Source organism: Photinus pyralis, unplaced genomic scaffold (genome assembly GCF_008802855.1).
Source record: "Photinus pyralis isolate 1611_PpyrPB1 unplaced genomic scaffold, Ppyr1.3 Ppyr1.4_LG9, whole genome shotgun sequence".
NCBI lineage: Eukaryota > Metazoa > Arthropoda > Insecta > Coleoptera > Lampyridae > Photinus > Photinus pyralis.
In genome coordinates this window covers 4869543-4894419 of record NW_022170878.1, presented here as the reverse complement: position 1 = coordinate 4894419, position 24877 = coordinate 4869543, and the positions used below count along the sequence as shown (strand labels likewise).

The following is a 24877-nucleotide window of genomic DNA, read 5'->3' as shown; positions in this document are numbered from 1 at the left end:
CAGATAGATCACTAGTACACACGGGGGCGTACTTCTGCAGCTGAAATTTCCACTCATTTCTGCAACGTGTGCATTCTGCGTACGAGCCTAAACCCGCCTTAACTCTTAAAACAAAAAAGTTCCTTAAGGTCTAAGCGTCAATTAAATAATGTTAAATGTAAAACATTGGCAATGACTGTTTCACAACAGCCGTGCGTGCATCAGTTTATGCCACAGAAGTAGTCCAGTCAAAATAGGAAAATCAGAGGAACTAAAAATACTAGTTCCAATTTTTTCAGAAATGTGTAGGGAGAGGTTCCCTGAACAAGAAAAAATAACGTCCCTCCAAATTCCGGAGTCGCAGAGAAAGGGGGGGGGGGGCTTTAAACGACTCATTTTTCAGTTTTTCGCTTTTAACTGAAAGTGGTGCGTTACAATGAAAAAGTTCTTCAGTACAGAATGAAAGCTTATTAAAATTGCTACAAGTTTGGTTATATACATCTTTACGAAAAACTGAACCGTTTTCGTGCTACCGGCTCCGGAAAGGTGGTAATTTCTAAACAAAATTGTTTTTCACTCACGTTTTTCGTATTTTTTTGGCTTCTAAATCCTCCCCCGGTCATTTTAGGGGAAAATCGTCACAATAAAACCTGTACAGCATTAACATCCCTCTAGTCCGAACCTGAAAAATGAGTAGTTTAAAGCCCCCCCCCCCCTTTCCTGCGTCTCCGGAATTTGGAGGGACGTTATTTTTTCTTGTTCAGGGAACCTCTCCCTACACATTTCTGAAAAAATTGGAACTAGTATTTTTAGTTCCTCTGATTGCCCATTTTTGGTCTAAATTGGCTGGGCTATACTAGATCAAAAGTTACAGCCATTTGAATTTTCTTTCGAAATTGGTTTCTAGTCTATAAGTTTTGATTGAGAAGTCTAATCGAAAAAGTACGAATTGTTTTGGATTCTACGCACCAAAGTTAATAAGAAAAAGTGTTTTCCCGAAAAATTTTGGTGCAGTCGATTTTTGGTAAAAAAGGAGGGTTATACACTGCCTTTTTTTGAACCCCGAAAAAAAATTGTCTCAGATCGATCCGGAAAAATTTGACTGGGCTAAAATATACACAGACTAGAACGCCAATAGGTAAGTATGCGCTAGAAGAAAATTACACCACTGTACTCTTCTGAGCTTGCGTAGTGCGTGAACTTATAAATCCAGTCACTGAACTGTGTATATTTCCAGAAATTCCGAATTAATTGTGATAGAATGTACACAGAACACAAATACCTAAATTATATAGAAATATATTAACTATTAATGCATTAAATAACACACAAAAAAACAACAAACTTGAACTACACGTACCCGATGCTATCTCGACGACAGCTCAAACCAAGATTACTGTAACGTTCATACTCTCGAAACGTTGCAGACAGCTTTTCTCTTGTTCTAAAAAGACATCGCGCGATTGCCAGCTCTTAAATATGTGTGCATCATCTTAGGTTGTATATACAGGGTGGAACCCATCAAATTTCGAATTATAATCGGGAAAATTTTAGTACGAAATTTACCCCACAAAGTGTAAACGTGACGATCAAGACCAAGTACACTTGTGACCTTTGATACTATTCATATTTCTATAGTCGCGGGTGCCTTGTTGCCATGGACACACAAGGCCCGCTGAAAGTACATAGGAGAGTCAAATACAAACTAATCAAACATTCCTCTGACGTCATATACTTTCGTCGTTGTGATAGTGGCTTTAAACTGAAACTCCCCGTTGTCTATACAGAGTGATTGCGGTTTATAGGCCTATGTGTGCACGCAACAAACTGTAATTCGAAATCGTTGACGTTGTTTATTTAACGAAATTAGTAACAATTTCATTAGCCGTTGTTGCTATAGGAGACGTAAAATTAATATAGATTCCTATTCCTGAACTTGACAGTGCAAGTTTACACCGCCAAATTTTGACCGTGTTAAACGTAAATTGCGTGCGTAAAGAGCGGAAATGTTATTGATTTTAGTTGTGTGACATCGGTTTTTGAGAAAGTAGGCGTCGATCACAAAATCTGTTCTCACTGTGGTTCGCACAATGTCGATTTTGAAAAGGAAAAGGTGGTAGTATCTCCCCCTTCCCCCTCCAACATTTCCAAAATTTGAAAAATTTCAGATTGGACGACTCGGTCGTTTTGCAAACCATCAACATCGAGGAGTCGGCTTTGCTACAAACAAATCCGTCGTTGCTACAGCAGCAGATACTCTTAGGACCCGTCATCGACGATGGAAAGCACATACTCGAAAATTCCCAAATACAAATCATGAACAATTCGAATATTTTAGCAACAGATCCGGCCGGCCATTCGAACACGTTCATAGTTCTACCGCAGAACGGCGAGGGCGGCAGTGACACGCAAACGATCCTTCAGAGTATTCCCGTGTATTTGCTCGTGCCAAGGGAGCAGTCGGTGAAGCAGCCCGACGTTAATCCGACGGCTAACACGCCGATCCTAATAAAGGACGTGAGAACTGTCAAGCACGAGGTGGAGGAGGAGGACGTTCGCAGGTACACCGAAACCATATACTTGGACAGCATGGACGAAGACCCCCTCCTGCCCGATCCCGACGTGAAAGCGGACGGCGCGATCAATCCGAACGACTGGAAACACCGTTCGTTGTACAAGTGCGATTTCCCCGGTTGCCCTAAGATGTTTCTGTACCCGCACGACCGTAAGGTCCACAAGGACTCGCACATTTTCCCCGCGGGTACCGAATACAAGTGCAGCATTTGCAATATGTCATTTAAGCAGGCGATCGATAGAAATAAACACGTCGAGTCTCATTCGATCCCGAGCACGCACGTTTGCTCGTTCTGTAAGGCCAGCTTTCCGTATTACACGACTTTAATACAACACATAAACAACACGTGTTGCCTTAGCAAGTGCGTCAAGTGTCGATTTTGCAATATACCGTTTGCCAACAGAGAGGACGCACGTCAGCACGAGATAAAGTTACACATCAGTTATAGTAAAGAGAAACTGGCTAGAGCGCGAAGGCCCATGCGACATGCACGAACTCCTGTCGATACGGATAATGTAATTGTGTTAGATTGAAATCGGTCAAGTTTGTGCAAATTGGAAGATGAAAAAGTGTCATGTAATTTTGAGGTTATGTCGGCACCTTTGAATCGGCTCGCATTCGCTTCGATTGTGCAGCTCCCTTAAAAATAAGTGTACAATAACTGTAAGATTCCGATTATGTAGAGTTAAATAATGTTTCAGATGTATTGACTAACTTTTGAATAAATTGTTAATTACTGGGTGTCCAGCTCCCAACTAAAAATAGAATTTTATTTTTGAAGGGGTGCAGGGTGTTATTAAATGAATCTAAGTGAGAGTAAAGACTGTTTATTATCACAATGTAGTCTTTTAAGACACATTTTTACATAAATTCGGTTAATATCCTCTCCATAAAAACATAACCTCTGACATTTCTTAATTTGTTTCTATAAAGTTCTACCAACTTAAAGTAACTAAAATGAAATATATATACAGGGTGATACCTAAAACCATTGCTACTATATAAACAGAGTTCGGATTATATGGGAAGAATTCTTATGGTTTTCAATAGTTGAAATTATAAAGAGTACATGCTTTTAGTGTTAAGAGACATGAGTAATAGTCATGTTTTACTTTCCCTAGACAAATTTATTATCTGGATTTGAAAATTGATCATATATCACCTCAGCAGGAACTACACCCTGGGCGTTTACCAGGGATAACATACCTAATCAAAATCTTAAAATATGTAAAATACATTTATTTCGTATTTAATTAACCAGACCATCCACATTTGGGCTTGTGGGTATTTTGTCGAGAATTTTATGGCCTTTTAAAACAATGTGTCACTATCTATGGGGTCTGCACTGCATATTATAATTTTAAAGTGAGGGTTGCTCGTGGTACGGGGGTAAATGATAAAACGAAAGTAAACCTTCCATTATAAACTTTCCCCTAGCTATATCTAAATGGTAGTTTTTGCAATTTTTGTTATTTTGCCAATTACAACAGGCAGTTTATTTTGGTGGCGTAAGGTCCTGCATAATTGGAACACGGAGGTATATCCCATTTTGTGAAGGATGATTCAAAATGATGAATAAATGAATAAATTTATTATTGCATTATATTAAGAAAAATTCAGTTCAGCAACTAATCAAATGACTATTTCTAATTCAATTATCTTCTAACACACACTACTGAATTAACATTTAACTTGTTTTAATTTGATCCTTCTAAAAACGGTTTGTCCCCTAAAAAGGTGGCCTTTAAGACATTGTTTATTATTTGTTCCGTAATCACAATGAGCACATTTAAAATGTTGAGAATCAATCTGTTTGAAAATGTGTCGTTTAAAGGACTATTTATAATTTGTCTGGTAATCACAATGAGCGCATTTAAAATCTTTAGAATTGGTATGTTTCAAAAGATGTCGTTTAAAGTAGTGTTTGTCATTTGTCTCAAAATTACAATTTAGTACATTTGAAACGTTTAGACAGTTTATGTTTTAAGAGGTGTCGTTTAAGAGAAGAGTTGTAATGTGTCTCATAAGCACAATTAACACATTTAAAATCTTTAGACAGTTTATGTTTTAAGAGGTGTTGTTTAAGAGAAGATTTGTGATGTGTCTCATAATCACAATTAACACATTTAAAATCTTTACACAGTTTATGTTTTAAGAGGTGTTGTTTAAGACAAGATCTGTGATGTGTTTCATAATCACAATTAACACACTTAAAATCTTTAGACACTTTATGTCTTAAAAGGTGTAGTTTAAGGCAGGATTTGTCATGTGTCTCGTAATCACAATTAGCACATTTAAAATTTTTAGAATTGGTATGTTTTATAAGGTGCTGTTTAAAGTATTGTTTGTCATTTGTCTCGAAATTACAATTAGCACATTTAAATTCTTTAGACAGTTTATGTTTTGAAAGGTGTCGTTTGAGACAGGACTTGATATGTGTTTCGTAATCACAATTAGCACATTTAAATTCTTTGGAATTGGTATGTTTTAAAAGGTGTTGTTTAAAGTAATATTTGTCACTTGTCTCAAAATCACAATCAGCACATTTAAATTCTTTAGAATCGGTATGTGTTAAAAGGTGTCTTTTAAAAGTGAATTTGTTATTTGTCTCATAATCACAATTGGCACATTTAAATTCTTTATAATTGGTATGTTTTAAAAGATGTTGTTTAAAGTATTTTTTGTCATTTGTTTCGTAATCACAATTAGCACATTTAAAATCTTTAGAATTGGTATGTTTCAAGAGATGTCGTTTAAAGTAGTGTTTGTCATTTGTCGCAAAACCACAATTAGCACATTTAAATTCTTTGGAATTGATATGTTTTGAAATGTGTCCTTTAATGTATTTTTTGCTACTTGTCTTGTAATCACAGTTAAAGCCTTGTGAAACACTATGCTTTAAAAGATTTTGTTTAATTTGCAACTTACTAATTGTTGTGTGTTGATCGAGGTCATACACATTGGTGGGAATTTCTTCTGAAACTTCAGTTTTAATATGCCATCCACAATCAATTTGTTGTTGTACTTCTTCATTATCCAGCGATTTGGAGCACTGTGCAGTAATGGTAATTTCTTCCTCCTTTATTGTAACCAATGTTTTGTTGCTTAATAAAATGGTTCCTTGAAGGTTGAAATGGATTTCTTTTTCTTGTTTTGGTTCGATTTTCAGTGGCACATAATTTCCGTCCATGTCTGTTATCCAGAAAGTTTTACAATTATCTGTTTGTAAGTTTGTTTATCAAAAATAAAAGTTTGGTCTATAAGCTCTGGCTGTAGCTAATGTACCGATAAACGTAATGGTCAACGTCTCACTTCCAGTGCCGGAGTTAGGGTTTTTATTTTATACCGTACATGCATATTACATATGAGCCTTGACTGATAAAACCTAATCTGCACAAAGGCCTGCTATTTTTTAGATAAATTTACGATGAGATTTCTCCACTAACACCTTTTTGCTCGTCTTACTTTATTATATAAACCCCAAAAAATAAGAATATGGTACAATGTGTGACGATTTCTTTGTGCAGTAATATACACAGTGTGAGGATATGAAGGTGGCAAGTAGATCAATCAGTACGTGAAAAATCACGATTCTGAAATATGGGGGAAGAAGAAGGGTCAATCTTATATTTCGCCCTAAGCCCATTTCATAATATTGAGACAACTTCAAAGATATGTAGCCGCCGATCCTTAAACAGATGTTAAACTTTAATTCAATTCCATTTTATGAAAGCTCTCATTTTTGCTCGAATGTATGGACGCAAATTTTTGAGAAGCATCATTGCTCCGTTCATTCTCATTGTGTGAACACGGAGACTAGATACTGAGATGTACATTTTGTTGTCGTTTTCAGCTAACATGTGATGTAATTTGCAAAATACTAATTGTTAACTACGTAACATGCACGAATGTGTGTGGCTTGTTGTATGTAACCAATAACTTCCTACTGTGAGAGGAAGTTCGGACGCTAGAATCGAAACGTATTCTAGACCTAAGGCACAAAAGGATCCGGAACCCTAGAACATTTAACTTTAGTGGCGTAGTATCCGCAACCTAGGCCGCCATACCCATGGGCGCCAACCTAATTCTATGTTTTGTATGTTTATATGTATTTATATTATACTATTATGCTACCTATAATTTTTCTTCTTTAAATCTTATGAAACTCGCGATTATCTGTACCTATTCGTCAAATGTTGTGACTCTGGAATGAGGCAAATGCGTGTCGAGTATATCAAGTCTATCGGACGGATTAAAATCAAGTAATGGTTAGTATTTGCCTTATGTCATTCGTTTTGTCAAGTATGGTCTAGTCCTCTGCCTTTTTTCCAAATTTATCTAATTTCATTAATTATGTGCTGTATAACGCTTAGGTAGAGTTGGCGCTGCATTTTCTCAAACCCGCAGTAGCTTTGGGATTATGGTATATTGCACTATCTATAAACGGCCAACTATCTCAATTACCAATGGTTGAGCGCCACTCAACTTCTAATTTAACTCTTCCCGTATGAAATTGAGAAGATACAGGGGTAGCAATAATAGTACAATTCAATTCAGGTACCAAAAGAAGTACTGGTTTATTCACTCTCATAAACTAAAACACTAGGGTTGTCACCAAAAACACAAACAAATATATTTATTTATTTAATTCGGTCCCTTAAAAGGTGTCGTTTAGTACATAATCACGGTTCTAGGTAAATTCCTCGAATGCAATTGCTCGAAAGCCAATTGCTCGAGATCAATTGCTCGAAAGTAAGTTGCTCGAATGAAATTTTGCTCGAATTGTAAGTTGCTCGAACAGCAATTCCTCGAATATCTTTTACTCGAAAGATAAAGTTGTGAGATAGCCTTAACTCGAATCATTGATTTGTAAATATAAGAAAACCACAAACAACCAAGTAATGCTTACATATATTGCTAAATATAGGAATGTGATACAGTTAGGAAGGTACATATTATGAAAAACAAAAATTACATGTTGTCAATATGATATATTATGTGCTATTCCACGAACATAATCATATATATTTATGTCAGGTGCATAACTATTTACTAGTGTTAAAAGTCTTTGTGCACAATCACGGTATACCTTACGACTGATGGTAGGTGGTTGCCCGCTGATATGTTGCTCTATTCGTAATTCGTTTATACTCTGCTCCCTCTTTAATGCCGAAATAAATTTCCAGATGTTTGGATGGTCTGCACACAGTTGCATTTGGAAAGCTCGATGCCATCCCTCCACTGCGTTGTTTGTTTTTGGAAGTCCATGTTGTACGGCATCGAAACAATTCCACATGTTGATCGCGAAATGGGGCGGGCGCCGTCCACGTCGTTGAGGGCGACCGATCCACGTGTCTTCGAAATAATCAACAATAACTTGCAGTTCAGGAGAAAAAATGTTTTGCTCGCAAATGTCTTCAAAAGCAGGAATTACATCTTGAGGTGGAACGAATGCCAAGGCTGGAAGCAGTTTTAATGTCAACGCAACTTCTGGATTTCTCTCGTACTCCCGTTTTAAGCCATTTTCCTGAATGTGTCGGAAAATACTTTGACAGAGGTGAAAGAAGCATCCACGATGTATGGTTTGCGGGAACTCAATTCTTATGGCATTTATCATTGCTACTTCGAAATCTGTCATGATGGTCTGTGGTTGTGCATCATCAGCTGGAAGTAGGTTTTTTATTTCTCGAAGAAGATTTAAGTAGGTTTGCTCTGTCTTATTTGGTAGAAGAGCATATATTAAAGGGATAGCTACATGGTCTTTTATCCCGTGGATGGTATAGAGCTGTAGAAAAAGCGGTGGAACTACTTTGAATGTGCCGTCGGCATACCAATGCTGGGACATCGCCAGAAGGTTGATGTTACGTGCGGTTGAAAAAATCAGAATTCTGTCATTTACTGGCCCTGAATCGTGCAGGAGAAAAAGTTCGCCGTTTGTGGTAATTGTAAACTCTTCTGGGAAAATGATCTCCTCCCGATGTCTTGGTATGGCCGGTGCAACGTTTTCTCTCACTCTGACGTTCCTAATGGTCCGCTTAATATTGTTGACTGTTGGTAATTTAGCTGCAACTGCATTTCCCAAACCAGCAGAAGCTTGGGACACAATGAACTGAGGTGTATCTCTTGTGTTTTCTGCGTCTTCCTTTATTTTCTGCATGACCTTATTGGCTTCCAGCTGCGCTGCGTCGGCATTGTGGTTGTGGTCGTTATTGCTTGACGACACAAAGTTATTCACCGTAATCACACGAGCTTTGCACTTCATTTTCTTGGAGTGCTCGCACTTCCAATAAATTTTGGTATCAACTTGTTTATCCTTGATAAACAAAAAACTTTCGAAAAACAACTTGGATTTCCCTTTCTCACTGGACACGAACTCTAACGCCATGTTCACTTGTGAGCTTTCAAATTTTGAACTAACAAACGTTTTTGGGTTACTAGGCTATTTATAGGGAATTTCTCCTTCCAAATTTCATTGTAAGCATTCTGATGTTAATCACCTATTAGGAATAACCATCATTTCTAATAACAACCATCTCATTAACCTAAGGATAATTACGGAGCAATTATTATACACTCTAATGAAAACCCTAATGCAGATTAACATAATGAAATCATTCGTGAGAAGATGAATAATCATTAATTACATTTAACTGATCATGACTTGCTTTCTCCAAGAAAACCTTATTATGGTGCATACCTCATATTACATATATTGAATGACTTTCACCAATATGGACACTTGTTTTTTTAATTTTTAAAACCCAAGAACCCAAATCAACAATATATGTTCTCACTTTTTATGTTCAGGTTATTTTCATTATCATGACCACACTACTGAACGGATGTGAAGTACATCTCTTTAGGTATAAGCATAGTATAGGCAAAACGTATGGAAGACCTTTCACTTGATCACGCATGCATAAATTTAAGTTAATTGCGAACTTAATTCGAGCAAACCGTTTTCGAGCAATTGCCGTTCGAGGAATTTGTAATTCGAGAAAATTGACTTTCGAGCAATTGATTTTCGAGCAAATGATTTCGAGCAATTGATTTCGAGCAATTGCATTCTGAGAATTTTCGCAGCCGCATAATCACAATTAGTTAGACACTATGTTTTAAAAGGTGTAGTTTAAGACAGGATTTGTGATGTGTCTCATAATCACAATTAGCACATTTAAATTGTTTCCAATTGGTGTGTGTTAAAAGGTGTCGTTGAATGTGTTGTTTGTCATTTGTCTCATAATCGCAATTAGCACATTTAAATTTTTTAGAATCGGTATACTTTAAAAGGTGTCGTCTCAAGTTGGACTTGTCGTTTGTTTCGTAATCACAATTGGCACATTTGAAATATTTAGAAACGGTATATTTTGAGAGGTGTCGTTTAAAGTTGTACTTGTTATTTGTCTTGTAATCACATCTAGCACATTTAAATTCTTTAGAATCGGTATGAGTTAAGAGGTGTCGTTTAAAGCCGTATTTGTTATTTGTCTTGTAATCACAATTAGCACATATAAAATCTTTAGAATCGGTGTATTTTAAAAGGTGTTGTTTAAAGTAGTATTTGTTATTTGTTTCATAATCACATCTAGCACATTTAAATTCTTTAGAATTGGTATGTGTTAAATAGTGTCGTTTCAAGTTGGATTTCTCCTTTGTCTCGTAATCACAATTAGAACATTTAAATTCTTTAGAATCGGCATGTTGTAAAAGGTGCTGTTTCAAATGAGATTTGTAATTTGTCACATAATCACAATTAGCACATTTAAAATATTTAGAATAGGTATGTTCTAAGAGGTCTCGTTTAAAGTGGTTTCTGTTACTGGTCTTGTAATCACGATTAGCACATTGTAGCATGTGCTGTTGAACCATTTGTTTATTTCTTGTTCCATAACCATAACCACAATGAGCACAGTGAAAGCCTGAAACGTTATGCTCTAAAAGTTGTTGTTTAACTTGCAACTTACTATTTGTTGTGTGTTGACCGAAGTCACATTCACAATCAGTCGTAATTTCAGTTTTAATATTCCACTCACAATCAGTTTGTTGTGGTACTTCTTCATTATCAAACAATTTGGAACACTGTGCAGTAATGGTAATTTCGTCCTTTATTGTAACCAATGCTTCGTTGCTTAGTAAAATGGTTCCTTGAAGATCGTAATGGATTTCTTCTTCTTGTTTTGGTTCAATTTTAATGAGAGGGGCGACATCTTTTCCGTCCATATCTAGTATCAATAACGTTCTCCAGATATTACGTTTTTGTTTATCAACAATAAAGTTTCGTATTAATTAAATACAAATTCTTAGGGGTCTATTGCTTTGACGTACCGTAGAAAAACTTTGGCTGTAGCTCAAGTACCGCTAACCGTAAAGGTGGGTTCATAGCTCACCCTTCATCGTTTGTTTTCCTTTAAGGTGGTTTTACACTATAATATTTGTCATATGATTTATTATATATATTTATATATTAATTTTATATATGTCTAATATGATATTTAAGGGCAAACTTATTTTCTGTATGATCGCAGTGTTTTTACTTTACACTTGAATGATTTTTCATATTATTTACTTGTGACAAAAATAAACCGACATATTCCTAACCTATAAATTGATTGACGTTACCACAGATAAATAACGTAATGGAAGATCTTATTCGAGAAGGGGAGAGATCGACGCGACACGTGGCGGAGAAATATGTAACTAACCTAAACAGGATAAATAATAAGCATTATGGCTGAATGTACGCTAAATTCGTCCTCTTTAAAAAAAAATAAGAGCAAGAATTATTGTTGTGTTCCTTAGTGTTTCACTGGATATGATACGATACATACAAAACACAATTTAACCCCGTTTACACCGCCCATTTTGTTTTGTGGTAGCGCCATCTGTTATCACTTCCCTTCTCGAATAACAATGCCAAATTTCCATTTTATCATTGGCATTGTTTTAAAATGAAAAAAACTTCAAAATACCCGCAAGCAGAAGTCACGCCAGGTTTGGACACGAAAATGGTTAGAAAAAAGAAACCAAGAGCTCGGTATAATTTCTAAATTCCTTCTGTCAATTGTGGCCTGCCATGGGAAAGTGTACGTAATAGTGTTGCCATGGCTTTCCATTACTAAATTTTACACAAATTTACTCGTTATAGCTGTAGGGCTAGCTTGCACAAAAATGATTATTTTAACAAATTTCTAATAACAAATACAACTATACAGCAGTTAATAGAGGTTAGAAAGAACACAAACGCTGTCAAGTAGTAAATCATGCAAAGTTTACCACTCATACCCAAGAAAAGGCGGGATATTTAAAAATATCACGTAATTTGTCATGCAGAATAGACCCGTCTCTATTGTTTGATTTACATATTATTTCCTTATGATTTGTCGCAATAATACCGAAAATAGTATAGTGTAAACACAAATTCAATTGCTTATTAGTTATCATATGAGAAATTGTATGACAAATATAATAGTGTAAACCCACATTTAGCCAAACAGAAGAGTGTAAATTTTTAAATAGACTGGTTGAAATTGGATGTTTATGTGTCCTTTGGTCCGGTTTGGAATGAGCGTTTCCACACATTTGCCATAGGAATTTGGTTTCTTACGTATAAAATATGACGAATGTTTTGTACGCGAGAGGCAGTGGGGGAAGACCGATTTCCTTTTGGTGGTATAATACATTTTCGTTACTCAAGAGCGACTTAATGACATACCAGTTGGCAAATAATTTATTCTAGTATATGCCGAACTAGATTGGACCAAATTCATATTTATAGTTTGTTTGAGACACTGTGTCGTTTTATATAAATAAATCCCTAAAATGGGCAATACAAACTCATTCGTGTATTGTGTGTTGCCTACTTTCTAGTTTCAATTCTTTATCAACATGGCGGCTTGGCTCCTATTGTCACTTTTTCTATTAAGCCACTGCACCTACACCTACCTGAAATGCAACATAAGCGATAGTAATTGCAGATTGCGATTCATCATTTCTAGTTCTATTACAACATGAGGAACTGAACAATAAGAAAATTACTACGTGTTTAACTTATTTTTATTTTGTACTATGTATATAGTAGGATCGAATGCAACCAATTTGTTACTCTAATGGATGTGGCTATGGTCCCATAAAAAAATCCTAACATAACCTGTAATGGAATCAGTGGGGTCAACGGTCAAAGTATATTGTTTGGTTATTAAACAACAGGTTTCTTGAAAATTATGTCCTCAATCTTTCGACCAATCGCCCGAGTACTACAGGCACAATGTAAGGCACTCAACTACGAAAACCTACTACAGCTTAAATTACAGATCGGAGAAGTGTTTCGAAAATGTCCACATTTAACACATTAAACGTTACTGTACCGAAACCTTTCGTATACCACGTCGAATTGAACAGACCGGAGCAACTCAATGCCCAAACTGTCGAAATGTGGCTGTAAGTATTTAATCCGAACCGCTTACCGTGTCTTATCCGTTTGCTTTAAGAGAACTAAAAAATTGCTTCAACGAGCTGAATTTGGACTCTAACTGCAGAGTGATCCTGCTGTCCGGGTCGGGACGAATGTTTACAGCCGGTAAGCTCTCACGTTATCCGCTCGAAACTCACGTATCGCTTAGGTCTCGACTTTAAGGGTGCCATGGAACTTAGCGTCGAGGTCGGCGAAGAAGAGGACGTCGCGAGAAAGGCGAAATTGCTGCGTGCTGCGATCGACAAGGGCCAAGAGGCGTTCACCAGCCTCGAGATCTGCAGCAAACCCGTGCTGGCCGCTGTCCATTCGGCGTGCATCGGCGCCGGCGTTAGCCTGCTGACCGCCGCCGACGTGAGGTACTGCACCAAGGACGCGTGGTTTCAAGTGAAAGAGGTCCGAGTACTATGCGAATGTTTATTCGAAAATTAAATACAAGAACTGTTTAGGTGTTGCTGGGAATGACGTGCGATGTCGGTGCCGTTCAGAGGTTACCGAAGGTTGTGGGGGCAGAAGGAACGGTACGTGAAATTTGCTATACCGGTCGGAAGGTGTATGCGGATGAGGCGCAGAGGATTGGTTTGGTGTCGAAAGTTTTTGATGATAAGGACAGGTGAGTTCGACTGGTGTGAAGCTAGCAACAACTCTTCAGCAATAAATGTCAAAGCCAGCTTTAGTTTTTAAGCTTTAAGCATGAATTTCAAATCCAGTTTGCAGAATTTTTACTTGAAATTGAGACCTTAAGGATTGAATCTTTAACTCACAAAATTTGCAATTCTACCTCGCCTCTGAAATATAATACAATCGCAACCGGAGATATAATGCAGATCAGATGACTGTATCTTAAGTACTGTGAACTATGAACCACAGCATCATTCCCAAAATATAATGGCGAGAAGTATGGCGGCACAGTTAAGAACTGTCCTTGGATAATTTTTTATTTTAAAATATAGATTTACAAACGCCCTCTGGTGCCTTTATTTTGAACTCCTTTTGTGGAGCTCGTCTTTTTCGATTGACATTTTTCGCTACGTTTTCTGTATTCGAGAAAAATGAAAATTTCTTTTAAAAAACCGCAAACTTTTACAAAACGCTTATTTTGAATCCTACCCAAATAGTGTTGAACCTTTTAAGGTCTCGAAGGTTTGGCCTTCAATCACTCTAAGACCATTAAATTCTAAGTCTATTATCTAAAGGGAATTCTTAAACACTCTCAAAAATAAATATCTTTAAAGGCTCTGCCCTTAAAGGTTCGTAACTAGTTTCTAAGTACCTTTAAAGGTTTCAAGTCTTCACAAACCCAACAGTCTCCCAAGGTTTTAAAGTGTCCATGGGTCTTCTAGACGGTTAGGGAACCTTTAATGGGTTTTTGAAAGGCTTAAGAGACTTGAAAAATCCTTACTAAGCTTTAAGAGATTTGTCATGAGCCTTTAAGACTCTTCAAACAGTTTCAGGAAGTCCTTGAGATTTTCTCTTTTCTTTGATAGATGGGCCTTTAAAAGTTTTTGTGAGCCTTTGAGAGTCCTAAGGGGAGTTTAAGAACCTAAACTTCAGAAATGGAGCCTTTAAAAATCTGCCAACAATTTTCAAAACCTACCCGAGGCATTTCAGAGGTGTTAGTGTTTGAAGGCCAAACCGTGAAGAGCATTGCAAAGTCTCTGAGAGCTATTACGAGTCGCTTATAGCCTCAAAGAGTCTCCGGTGCCTGCTATTTAGTATCTCTACAAGGCGTTCAATGTTTCAAGCATCTAAGAGTCTTTAAAATGTTTCATGAGTCTTAAAGAGTCTGTAAGAGTAGCAAATAGTTTGCAAGAGCCACTGTTTTTGAAGTTTTTAAAAATTAGCCTTTACCAGGTCTCATGAGTTTTCACGGGTATTTAGGGGTTTCAACTGTCTCCAATCTCCTCCATGCATCTTTTAGAAACTTTCAGAGAATGTAACAGTCTTCAGTAGGTTTAAGGGCATTTAAACCAGTGTCTATCTGATTTCTTTGGGGCCCCCTATAGCCTTTACAAATCTTTTAGAGTTCTCAAGCGCCTGTCAGACACAGAAATAGCTGTAGAGTACGTGTCTAATACTGAAAATTGGCTCTATGATGTTTTGCTACACAGATCTTGATCTATTTATAAAACCGTGTGCCTCTCGCTCTCTTTCTGTCTCGGCAAAGCTCAGGTGATCGCCCCTAAAAGTCAAGGACCTCATTTTCAAGGTCATCACAGACAATGTCCTCATTTTTTATTATTAAGTAATTCACCGCGTCCACGTTTAGGGTTCGCGTTTACGTATGGGTTCAGGTTTATATTTTTGGTAACACTAAGGAATTCATTTTTTGTGATATATTTCATCTTCAAGGTCAACAAACAAACCAAGCGCGAAAGCGAATCCAAACGTGGACGCCAATCCACACGTAAACGCGAACCCAAACGTAAACGCGAACAGGAACACAAACATGGACGCGATGAATTACTTAAAAATTACTTAAAAATTAAAAAAAAACACCACAGAAAGTAGGACATACACCATAGATGACCTTGAAAATGAAATGTTGCCACAAAAATGGGGTTATTGACCTTTAAAGCCGATAGATCATTGCGCTTTACGTTGACGTTGTAGGAGAAAAAGATGAAACTAAAAAAAATGGAGCAGTTCATTAACCATACTTTACGCTAACCTACTTTCCAAGGTCACTACAAGAGAAGAGCGAAGAGACAGTTGTTTATCTCTGCCCTGTTGATATTTCTGTCTGCCTTCTTTTGTAGGGTTCATAAAGAAGCAACATTTTTGTATTTCACAATTTTCGTTACAAAGTGTGATCTTTGAGAAAAATGCAGAACAAAAATGAAAAATACGAAAAACCTTTTTCGAAATGCCCTCTGGAGCCTTCATTTTGAACCCAACGAGAATGTGCGAGTAACGTTTTGGAGGAACTTTTTGCAGAGGATAACATTTAAGGATAACTTTTTCAATCTCAAGGGCAACAGGAACACATTTTTATTATTTTTTGCAAATTTTGCATAATTTGGGAAGCAGTTCCACAATGTCGACACATTTTTGCGACATTTCCAGAATGTACTACACATTTTTGAAACACTACCAAAATTTCCTCGAGACCTTTATATTTCCATCATCAATATTTCTTAATTTTTTTACATTCCAAAATTTTTTGAAAAATGTTTCTTTATTTTTCCAACATTTCTATGATTTTTTTGCGATTTTTCCGACTGTCTACAATTCTTTAAAAATGGTTTTAACATTTCCCCAAGATTTGCAACATTCATATAATTTCGCACATATTTCCCATGTTTATGAAACGGTTCCAAAATTCCCGAAGCATTTTTCAAAGATTTTTGAAACATTTTTGTAATATCTTACAGAATTTTTTACACAAAATTAAAGAAAAATTTAGCAGTTTCTGCAATTTCAATTTTCTACACATTTTCAATACTTATACATATCTGAATCATTTGTCTTAAAATTTCGGACGCATTCCTACACATTTTCAACCCATTTTCCAACGAAGTTGGGCGAGCTATTGCAGGCACTTTCTCTGACCGGTCGGCCGAGGAGTTAATTACTCCTACACTGGCCAATACATTTACATCGTTCCGTTTGAATTTGGTAGCTTATAGCTCTGGCACCTGAGCAAAAAAAAGCTTGACGATTCATGTGCGCATGCGTAGTCTGCGGAATGTCAACTTTATTGAGTATTTTTTGAATTTTAACCACAGATGCTTCTAGTAAAGGCAAACATATCGCATATTGTAAAATCAGATGTGCGCATGCGCCATGCTAACTTCCTCATTTATGAAGATATTTCTTTGAAATTTTAACCATAGATGCTTCTAGTAAAGAAAAATACAGCGTACATGCTTATGGCCTTTTGGAAAGTACTGATCAATGCATGGACAATGCGCTAAAGTTACTCGTCTTAGGGCGAACACCTTGTTACTTGTTTGAAGTTAAACGTAAAACGCCTAGATCAGTTGGCTTCCATTATTTTTTGCACATTTTTGATATTGTTGCTAGCTCAAATATCAATAAATCATAATTGAAACTTTTTTCTTATGATCCCTCCTCGTACACCTACGGTATCTACACCTACGGTATCTCCCTCTAATAAAAGCATGCGCAATAAATCGTACTGCGCTTGCGTAAAACGTAACTTTCTTATTTTTGGAGCAATTTTAACTAAATTTTTGTGGTAGGTCCCCTAATAAAAGTAAACAAAATGAAAGGGGGCAAATGGTACTGCGCATGCACAATAGACGACTTTCTTGTTATTGTTTTTAGATTAGGAACAATAAAAGAGTACCTGTTATCGACGATCTTACAGATATTCAATCGGAGCGAGGTGAGGCGGTGAAGCCGCAGGAGCCGAGCGTATGTGTTATGAAGACCAAATTAAAAATTAGTGAGTGCAGATGTTTGACAGAGATTAGACGTCTCTAATTGATCTTTCTCTGGCTTAGATGTCAATTTTGTCAATCTGTATAGGTGATATTCCTAAAGAAACAGAACTATCCCTTAAGTAAAGTAAGTGCATTACATCATAATTTTTTAGATAAATTTCGTCAAAAATGTACTAATTCTGTTTTTTGCCAAAATCCACGTTAAAATACGAGATTTTAGTGAGTGTGAAAGTTTGTCGCAGATTTAAGGTCTCTAAGTGACCTTTTTGGGGCGTCAAACATTGATATTTGATTACCGATACAGACTGTGTGCACGTTATTTTTGTCGTATCGTTGCTAACTTTTTAAGGAGGGGTTAACTTTGGTTATACGCATACCGGTGATGACCTTCGAAAAAATGTTCTGTGCTGCGCATGCGCAATTCACAAATACGAAAGTTGGCTGTGCGCATGCGCAATCCATTTCTTTTAACACGTGCGCATTAATAATGGCGCCAAGTGTCTTTTTCTCTACCACAGCATTTAACTGTTTTCTCAATCAAATTAGGGCGATCAAGGTCTCTCTGGTTCAAGGTTTAATATAAAGATCTGATAGTGACCCTGGGCGGGGCGAGAGCGAGGCAGAATCGCAATTCAAGGTTTTTTTAAATTTCAAATAAACGGGAATAGTATTGGGTCCTTATCTAAACTGTACCTGCTTGATCTGCATATTTATTGCTGAATAGCGCGTAATAATTCCGTTACGTTTACGTGCAGCATGATGAGTTCCGTTATGGAGGTGGCCGAGACGATTGCGAAAAATAGTCCGGTCGCCGTCCAAGGACTGAAAAGCAGTCTGGTGTTCTCCAGGGATCACTCGGTGCAAGACGGTCTGATGCACATCGTAAGTACTAGTCGACCTGCAAGAGAAAAATGAACCGTAATTAAATTTCAGGCGGTACACAACCAAGGCATGCTGCAAAGCGAAGATTTTATTAACGGGGTTACGGCGTTGGCGATGAAGCAGACCGACATTAAGTTTTCGAAATTATAGTTTCAATACAGGTCGGGTGTGATCGTCACACGTTTCTTGCGCGGCGGTGGAGGGGGTTTCGACGCTTCGACGATATCTGCTATATTGTATAAACTGTCTTCCGGTTTGATAATGTACTGTACACAATCGTTACTTGCAAACTGTACAAATAAAGCAGTCGACTTACCATGAGCTTGTTTAAGTAATACTCGTAGGGTACCGTGTTCGTTTGCGGATCGATGGCGATCTCCAGCATCTCGTCGAGCTCCTCCTGCGAGAACGGCTCGCCGTCCTGCGTCATCAGAATCGAGATGTAATCCCTGGTGATGCTCCCCTTGTTTTCGGGGTCGAGCACTTGAAACGCCTCGAGAAGTTTCGCGGGGGAGGCCGGCTCGTACCTGTGTTCCGTAATCATTTGCGCGACGTGAGGCAGAAACTTCGAGAGGTGAATGCAGCCGGGCATCGTCGGATCTTCGATCGCCAGCAGGATCTCCTGAATTTCCGCCTCGGACGGGCAGCAGCCGAGGGCGCGCACCACCGTCCCCACTTCTCTGATGTCGATCGTTTTATTGCCGCTGTGATCGAACGCCTCGAAGACGTCCGCTATGCGTCTTTCCAGCTCGTTGTTGATCGCAACTAAATAACTGTGTCAAGAGGCGGAAGTATTTCGCGCGAATCCTTACCTGGAATATCGGGAATTTCGTCCATCTTTCAAAATTCAGATGTTTGGTTGCTAGATACGAGTAAAAAATAAGGTTGCTAGGTAACGGCAGGGTTGCCAAACTTAAGGAAGAAAAGAATGTACAGGGTAGTTTAACAAAGCTAGCTTGAACAATGGAAGAGGTTGACTGATCAAGGGTAATGCAGCGCGTTGAGGCTAATTTTCGTATGGCGACCATATTCTTGGTGGACCAACAAAGTTTGATGCGTTCGATTTTCCGTCTACGAGTATATCGGTGCGTACGGTCACTTGATCACTGGAGCAAATAAATAACTGTACAATAAACGAACAGATTGAAGCGGATGGAGTGTGAACGTAACCTACGTTTACTCTCTTATGTAATAATAAAAAAACCGATAGGTGTCAATACGTTTTCCTGGTGCACCAATAAACAAACGCTTTAAAGCAAAAAGAGTGATCTGAACGCATTATCAGCTGGGGGAGCGTGACCAGTGGCGTACCTCCACTGTACTTATTTGTATTCGCGATTTAAATAACAATAAGACCTCTGGTGCCAGCCCATTTGAATTACTATTGGTGGCATAACACCGCCATTTTGGATATTTACAATGGCCAAAAGTAATCAATATTTTCGTTTTTACGGCTGTAAAAGTAAATACATTTGCAATCAATGCAATTACACTTCAAAGAACAAGGATAGTTTAAAACGCCATATTTTATCACGTTACTTTCAAGAAATTTAAATGTGATCAGTGTAATTACGCAACCAACAATGGATGATTTAAGCAATCGTTGTTTAACGTATAATGTTTAATTGTGTATAGTGGAAATACACAACCGACAATAAATTGCTTACTTGTAGAAACTCATGTTCGATGTGATTGTTTAAATATAAAGAAATATAGATTTCATCGAATGTTTTATTCTGTGAATCACGTTGTCGCTCAGTATGACCCACACAAAAATATAAAGTGCTAAAAGATCACGCAGAAGTTCAGAGCTAACATTAAATGAAAATCTCAAAAGCTAAAACCTTGGAACAAGAGATAAAATTTCAAAAGGTGTCGTTTTAAGTAATGTTTGTTATGTGTCTCGTAATCACAATTGGCACATTTTAAGGCTTTGGAATCATTATGTATCAAAAGGTGCCGTTTAAAGTAGTCTTTGTCATTTGTTTCGTAAGGACAATTAACACATTGAAAATCTTTAGAATCGATATGTTTTAACTGGTGCTGTTTAAAGTAGAGTTTGTCCCATATAGTCATAGCTTCAACCTTCGGTCCGACGGCGTCACACTTCCAGTGGCGGAGCGATACTGCAACTTCAAATAAATTCAGTGAGTAAAGGCGAATCCACACGCATCCGATATACCATCTAACAAATATTTCTGAGCAAAGGCTTGTTCATTTATAGACAATTGCTACTTTTTCGATGTGTTTACGGTGCGACTACTGTACCAACATCCAAGTATTTAAAATTTGACCAGTGTGATTAAATCAAACTTTATTCAATCCAGTTTTATAAGACATCTGATACTGATTACATACAATATGCTGCAAAGGACTATAAATGTATCCAGTTCGATTAACTAACCAATTTCAGATTTAGTTTCATTTTAATTGTGCTCAGTGTGATTACAAAATTTACAAAAGATCCACTCTAGAAAGACATCTGCAAGTTTTCCAGGCACAGACCTGTTTCCGTCAATAAACAGAACCGAATGACCTTGAATTTGGCGCATGCGCAGAAGTCAAGGTCAAAGAAGTCCAATATATTTTTTCATTTATTTATTATCGATTATTTTAAAAGATATATTGACATCGTCATTTAAATCACAAACATTATGTATACATATAAATAAGATTTGGACTAGAATTTAAAAAAATATATATAGACCTCACTTACCCACCAGCCTTTTTTCTGGTGTAATTTGGAAGTGATTTGTAAGTCTTATTTAGCATTAGTTTTTTAAATCAATATTGCAAATTACAACCGGTGCTTCATTTCGAAGTGCAGCGACCTTGTATAGTTAAAAAAACCGATAAGATATACAATTTTTTACAGATAAAACAACTAAGCAAATACTTATTTCTAATTCTAATATTTGGCTAAAAATTGAAGAAGAAAAATTAAACAAATCTATATTCTACAAATAATACACCTTTTCCCCGTTCCAAAGTACTCTTTATTACTTGTTCCAAAATTACAATGAGGGGGCACATTTAAAATCAATGTTTTAAAAAGTGTCGTTTTAAGTAATATTTGTTATTTGTCTTGTAATTACAATTAGCACATTTAAGATTTTTAAAATTAGTATGTTTTAAAAGATGTCGTTTAATGTAGTATTTATTGCTTGTCTTGTAATCGCAATTATCACATTCAAAATCTTTAGATTCAGTATGTTTTAAAAGGTGTCGTTTAAAGTAAGTATTGGTATGTGTCTCGTAGTCACAATTGGCACACTTAAATTCTTTAGAATTGGCGTGCGTTAAAAGGTGTCGTTTAAGAAGTTGCTTATTATTAGTTCCATAATCACAATTAGCACATTTAAAATTTTTAGAATCTGAATGTTTTAAAAGGTGTCGTTTAAAGTAGTGTTTGTCATTTGTCTCATAATCACAATCACCACATTTAAATTCTTTACAATCTTTATGTTTTAAAAGGTGTTGTTTAAAATTGTATTTGTCATTTGTCTCGTAGTCACAATTAGTACATTTAAATTCCTTAGAATCGGTATGTATTAAAAGGTGTCGTTTAAAGTTGTCTTTCTGATTTGTATCGTAATCACAATTAGCACATTTAAATTCTTTAGAACCGGTATGTTTTAAAAGGTGTCTTTTAAAGTAGCGTTTCGCAGTTGTCTCGTAATCACAAAGAGCACATTTAAAATCTTTAGAATCGGTATGTTTCAAAAGGTGTCGTTTAAAGTAGTCTTTGTTATTTGTCTCGTAAGTACAATTAACACATTTAAAATCTTTAGAATCAATATGTGTTAAAAGGTGTCGTTTAAAGTAAGGTTTGATATGTGTCTCGTAATCACACTTGGCACATTTAAATTCTTTAGAATTGGTATGAGTTAAAAGATGTCGTTTAAGAAGTTGTTTATTACTTGTTCCATAACCACAATTAGCACATTTAAAATGTTTGGAATCAGTGTGTTTCAAAAGGTGTTGTTTAAAGTAGTGTTTGTCATTTGTCTCGTAATCACAACTAGCACATTTAAATTCTTTGGAATTGGTATGTTTTAAACAGTGTTGTTTAAAATAGAGTTTGTCATTTGTTTCGTAATCACAATTACCACATTTAAAATCTTTAGAATTGGTATGTTTTAAAAGATGTCGTTTAAAGTAGTGTTTGTCATTTGTCGCAAAACCACAATTAGCACATTTAAATTCTTTAGAATCGGTATGTTTTAAAAGGTGTCTTTTAAAATGGTATTTTTCATTGGTCTCGTAATCACAATTAGCACATTTAAATTCTTTAAAATCTGAATGTTTTAAAAGGTGTCGTTTAAAGTTGTTTTTCTGATTTGTCTTGTAATCACAATTAGGACACTGTAGCACATTCCGTTTGTGTGTCAAAATATGCCGTTGAAGCAGTCGTTTATTCTTTGTTCCATAATCACAATGAGCACAATTAAAATCATTTGGAACATTATGCTTTAAAAGATCTTGTTTGATTTGCAACGTACTATTTGTGTGTTGACCGAAGTCACATTCAAATTTATTGGAGATTTCAGTTTTAATATTCCATCCCCAATCACTTTGTTGCCGTACTTCTTCATTATCGAGAGATTTGGAGCATTGTGCGTGAATGGCAAATTCATCCTTTATTGCCACCAATCCTTCGTTGCTTACTAAAATGTTATGTTGAAGATCGGAATGGATTTGTTCTTCTTGTTTTGGTTCGATTTTAATGAGTGGTAAGACCTCATTTCTGTCCATATCTAGCACCAATAACGTTATCAAGAAATGTGTGGTAATTACCATTTTGTTTATCAAAAATAGGGTTTGGGATTAAACAATTGAAAGAAATTTCTTACCCGTCACAGTCTAATTACAGTTGCAGTCTTCAGTTTTGTTTATTCATAATCGAAGGCTCCATGTACAGCTCTGGTTGTGGCTCAAGTACTGGTAATAGTTGATTTTCAGGGTCATTTCGTCAGCCTTTCCGTGTCTACCATATGCCTACTTCGCAATTCAGATTAACACTAGAGGTGATGAGGTAATTAACAAATGGCAAGTGTGGTTGGGAGCGTTATGTAAACAATATTATATTTGAAAAATGAATTTACTTTATTTTAAAAAAAATTCAGGTTGGTTTGTATCATTATCGTAGGGCGTTGACAATAAACTAATGTAAACTTGTTATCTCTCCTCTAACAAACACTCACAAAATACCTAACTTCTTTATTAAATGAAACCATTCAGAACATTACATCTTTTTCGAACGTCATAGACGCCATCTTAAGGCGGGTTTAGGCTCGTACGCAGAACGGCGCTGCTGCAGAAAGTCGCAGCCGCAGGTAGTTCGAGACCATGTTGATATACGGCCTTGTTTATGCTTGAACGCACAAATACAAAACGTAGGTTGCCGCAAATATGCTTGTCTGTAGGAGACGCAGAAGTTCGCAGAATTTAAACTTTGTACGCAGTTGTTTGTAGTCGGGCGTGCGAAGTGCGGAGAAAACCATCTGTTCCAAATTTCTCCTATATTTGTTAACAGGTCTTACTGCCCACCGTCGTACCCTCCTTTGAGTATGCAAGAGCCCCAACTCATTACTTAACGCCGTTAGTAACAGTATTTTCTTTAATTTAATTCTCTTCTTGTCTGCCATTGCAGAAATTAATCAAAAATCTGTTTTTTCTATTCACTTAACCAACCACGTTATTTAACGACCAAAAGAGGTTAGGTTTTAAATGTCAATTTCGACACTTGAACACTGAGAACAACTGCGTACCAACATAAACAGATAGATCACTAGTACACACGGGGGCGTACTTCTGCAGCTGAAATTTCCACTCACTTCTGCAACGTGTGCATTCTGCGTACGAGCCTAAACCCGCCTTTTTCTTCATTCGACTGAACTTAACTTCATAACATTTACAAAACAGTGTTGTCACTTTTACATGAAATTAAACAAAGCGTTGTTGCCAACAAACATCTCTTACAACTCGGCCATTCCTGAAATATGATCGCCTCGATCATAACTAAAAATAATACAAGAAAAACTTAGGACCAAAACACTACTTATTTAAGATGTGGAAGGATTGTTTTCGGACCACGGTTTCATTCGAGATGATTCTACGATGCCCTCAAATGGGATTTGAGTTAACTGGAATCCGTCGACATCTTTTACAACATACCTATCATTATCTAACAGCTTTGATACAATATAGGGTCCCTTAAATTTTGGCAGAAGTTTCTTATTATACCCAGGCGTGGTTACCGTGTTAGTAATCACTACGTAATCACCTACCGAATATTTCCGTGGTGACTTATGAGTCCCATTAAAATAATTTTGACTATATACTCCTGAAATTTAACAATTCTTTCTGCGGCCTTTAGCCGATCATCATCTAAATTCCGTTCACCTTCATTTTCTAAAAAATCTCTTACTAAATCAATTGCTGGCCCTCTCTGATTTATACCAAATAACAATTTGCTAGGCGTATTGCCAGTACTCTTATGCACAGTATTATTTAATGCATATTCCGCAACATTCACTACCTCATCCCAACGATCTGAATCGT

At 36.7% G+C, this 24877-nt stretch overlaps 5 protein-coding genes across 9 annotated transcripts in view; 2 read left to right on the top strand and 3 right to left on the bottom strand.

Moving 5' to 3' along the window:
- The first annotated feature begins 1643 nt into the window (after nt 1-1643).
- Nucleotides 1644-3309, top strand: LOC116180451 (zinc finger protein Helios-like). Its single transcript, XM_031500434.1, has 2 exons — nt 1644-2092; nt 2148-3309. The coding sequence occupies exons 1-2, from the start codon at nt 2070-2072 to the stop codon at nt 3085-3087; spliced, it is 963 nt and encodes a 320-aa protein (XP_031356294.1). The 5' UTR covers nt 1644-2069; the 3' UTR covers nt 3088-3309.
- A 4167-nt stretch (nt 3310-7476) lies between these two features.
- Nucleotides 7477-18239, bottom strand: LOC116180444. Its single transcript, XM_031500423.1, has 3 exons — nt 18125-18239; nt 10519-10776; nt 7477-10473 (listed from the first exon to the last, which is right to left on the bottom strand). The coding sequence occupies exon 3, from the start codon at nt 8937-8939 to the stop codon at nt 7536-7538; it is 1404 nt and encodes a 467-aa protein (XP_031356283.1). The 5' UTR covers nt 8940-10473; nt 10519-10776; nt 18125-18239; the 3' UTR covers nt 7477-7535.
- On the top strand, nt 12678-18631 carry LOC116180445 (delta(3,5)-Delta(2,4)-dienoyl-CoA isomerase, mitochondrial). The gene is made up of 7 exons (XM_031500424.1): nt 12678-12820; nt 12865-12991; nt 13042-13130; nt 13174-13418; nt 13472-13635; nt 18187-18313; nt 18365-18631. Exons 1-7 carry the CDS (start codon nt 12775-12777, stop codon nt 18461-18463), a joined length of 897 nt encoding a protein of 298 aa, XP_031356284.1. The 5' UTR covers nt 12678-12774; the 3' UTR covers nt 18464-18631.
- The window catches only part of LOC116180446 (dynein regulatory complex protein 8-like), a 27242-nt gene continuing 15790 nt past the window's right edge, over nt 13426-24877 (bottom strand). For 4 of the 5 annotated variants that reach the window (XM_031500425.1, XM_031500426.1, XM_031500427.1 and 1 more), the window contains 3 exons: nt 19126-19419; nt 18630-19078; nt 18440-18579 (listed from right to left, as the gene is read on the bottom strand). In XM_031500425.1, the coding sequence (XP_031356285.1) occupies nt 18466-18579; nt 18630-19078; nt 19126-19150 (588 nt within the window). In that variant the 5' untranslated portion in view covers nt 19151-19419 and the 3' untranslated portion in view covers nt 18440-18465. Of the gene's footprint in view, nt 18330-18439; nt 18580-18629; nt 19079-19125; nt 19420-24877 lie in introns of those variants that run through there. The other variant, XM_031500429.1, reaches the window with a different exon arrangement.
- The window catches only part of LOC116180728 (gastrula zinc finger protein XlCGF46.1-like), an 11114-nt gene continuing 5556 nt past the window's right edge, over nt 19320-24877 (bottom strand). Inside the window, exons 3-4 of the mRNA XM_031500847.1 lie at nt 21838-22461; nt 19320-19483 (exon numbers count right to left, since the gene is read on the bottom strand). Coding sequence (XP_031356707.1) covers nt 19320-19483; nt 21838-22461 — 788 coding nt within the window. The remainder of the gene's footprint in view (nt 19484-21837; nt 22462-24877) is intronic.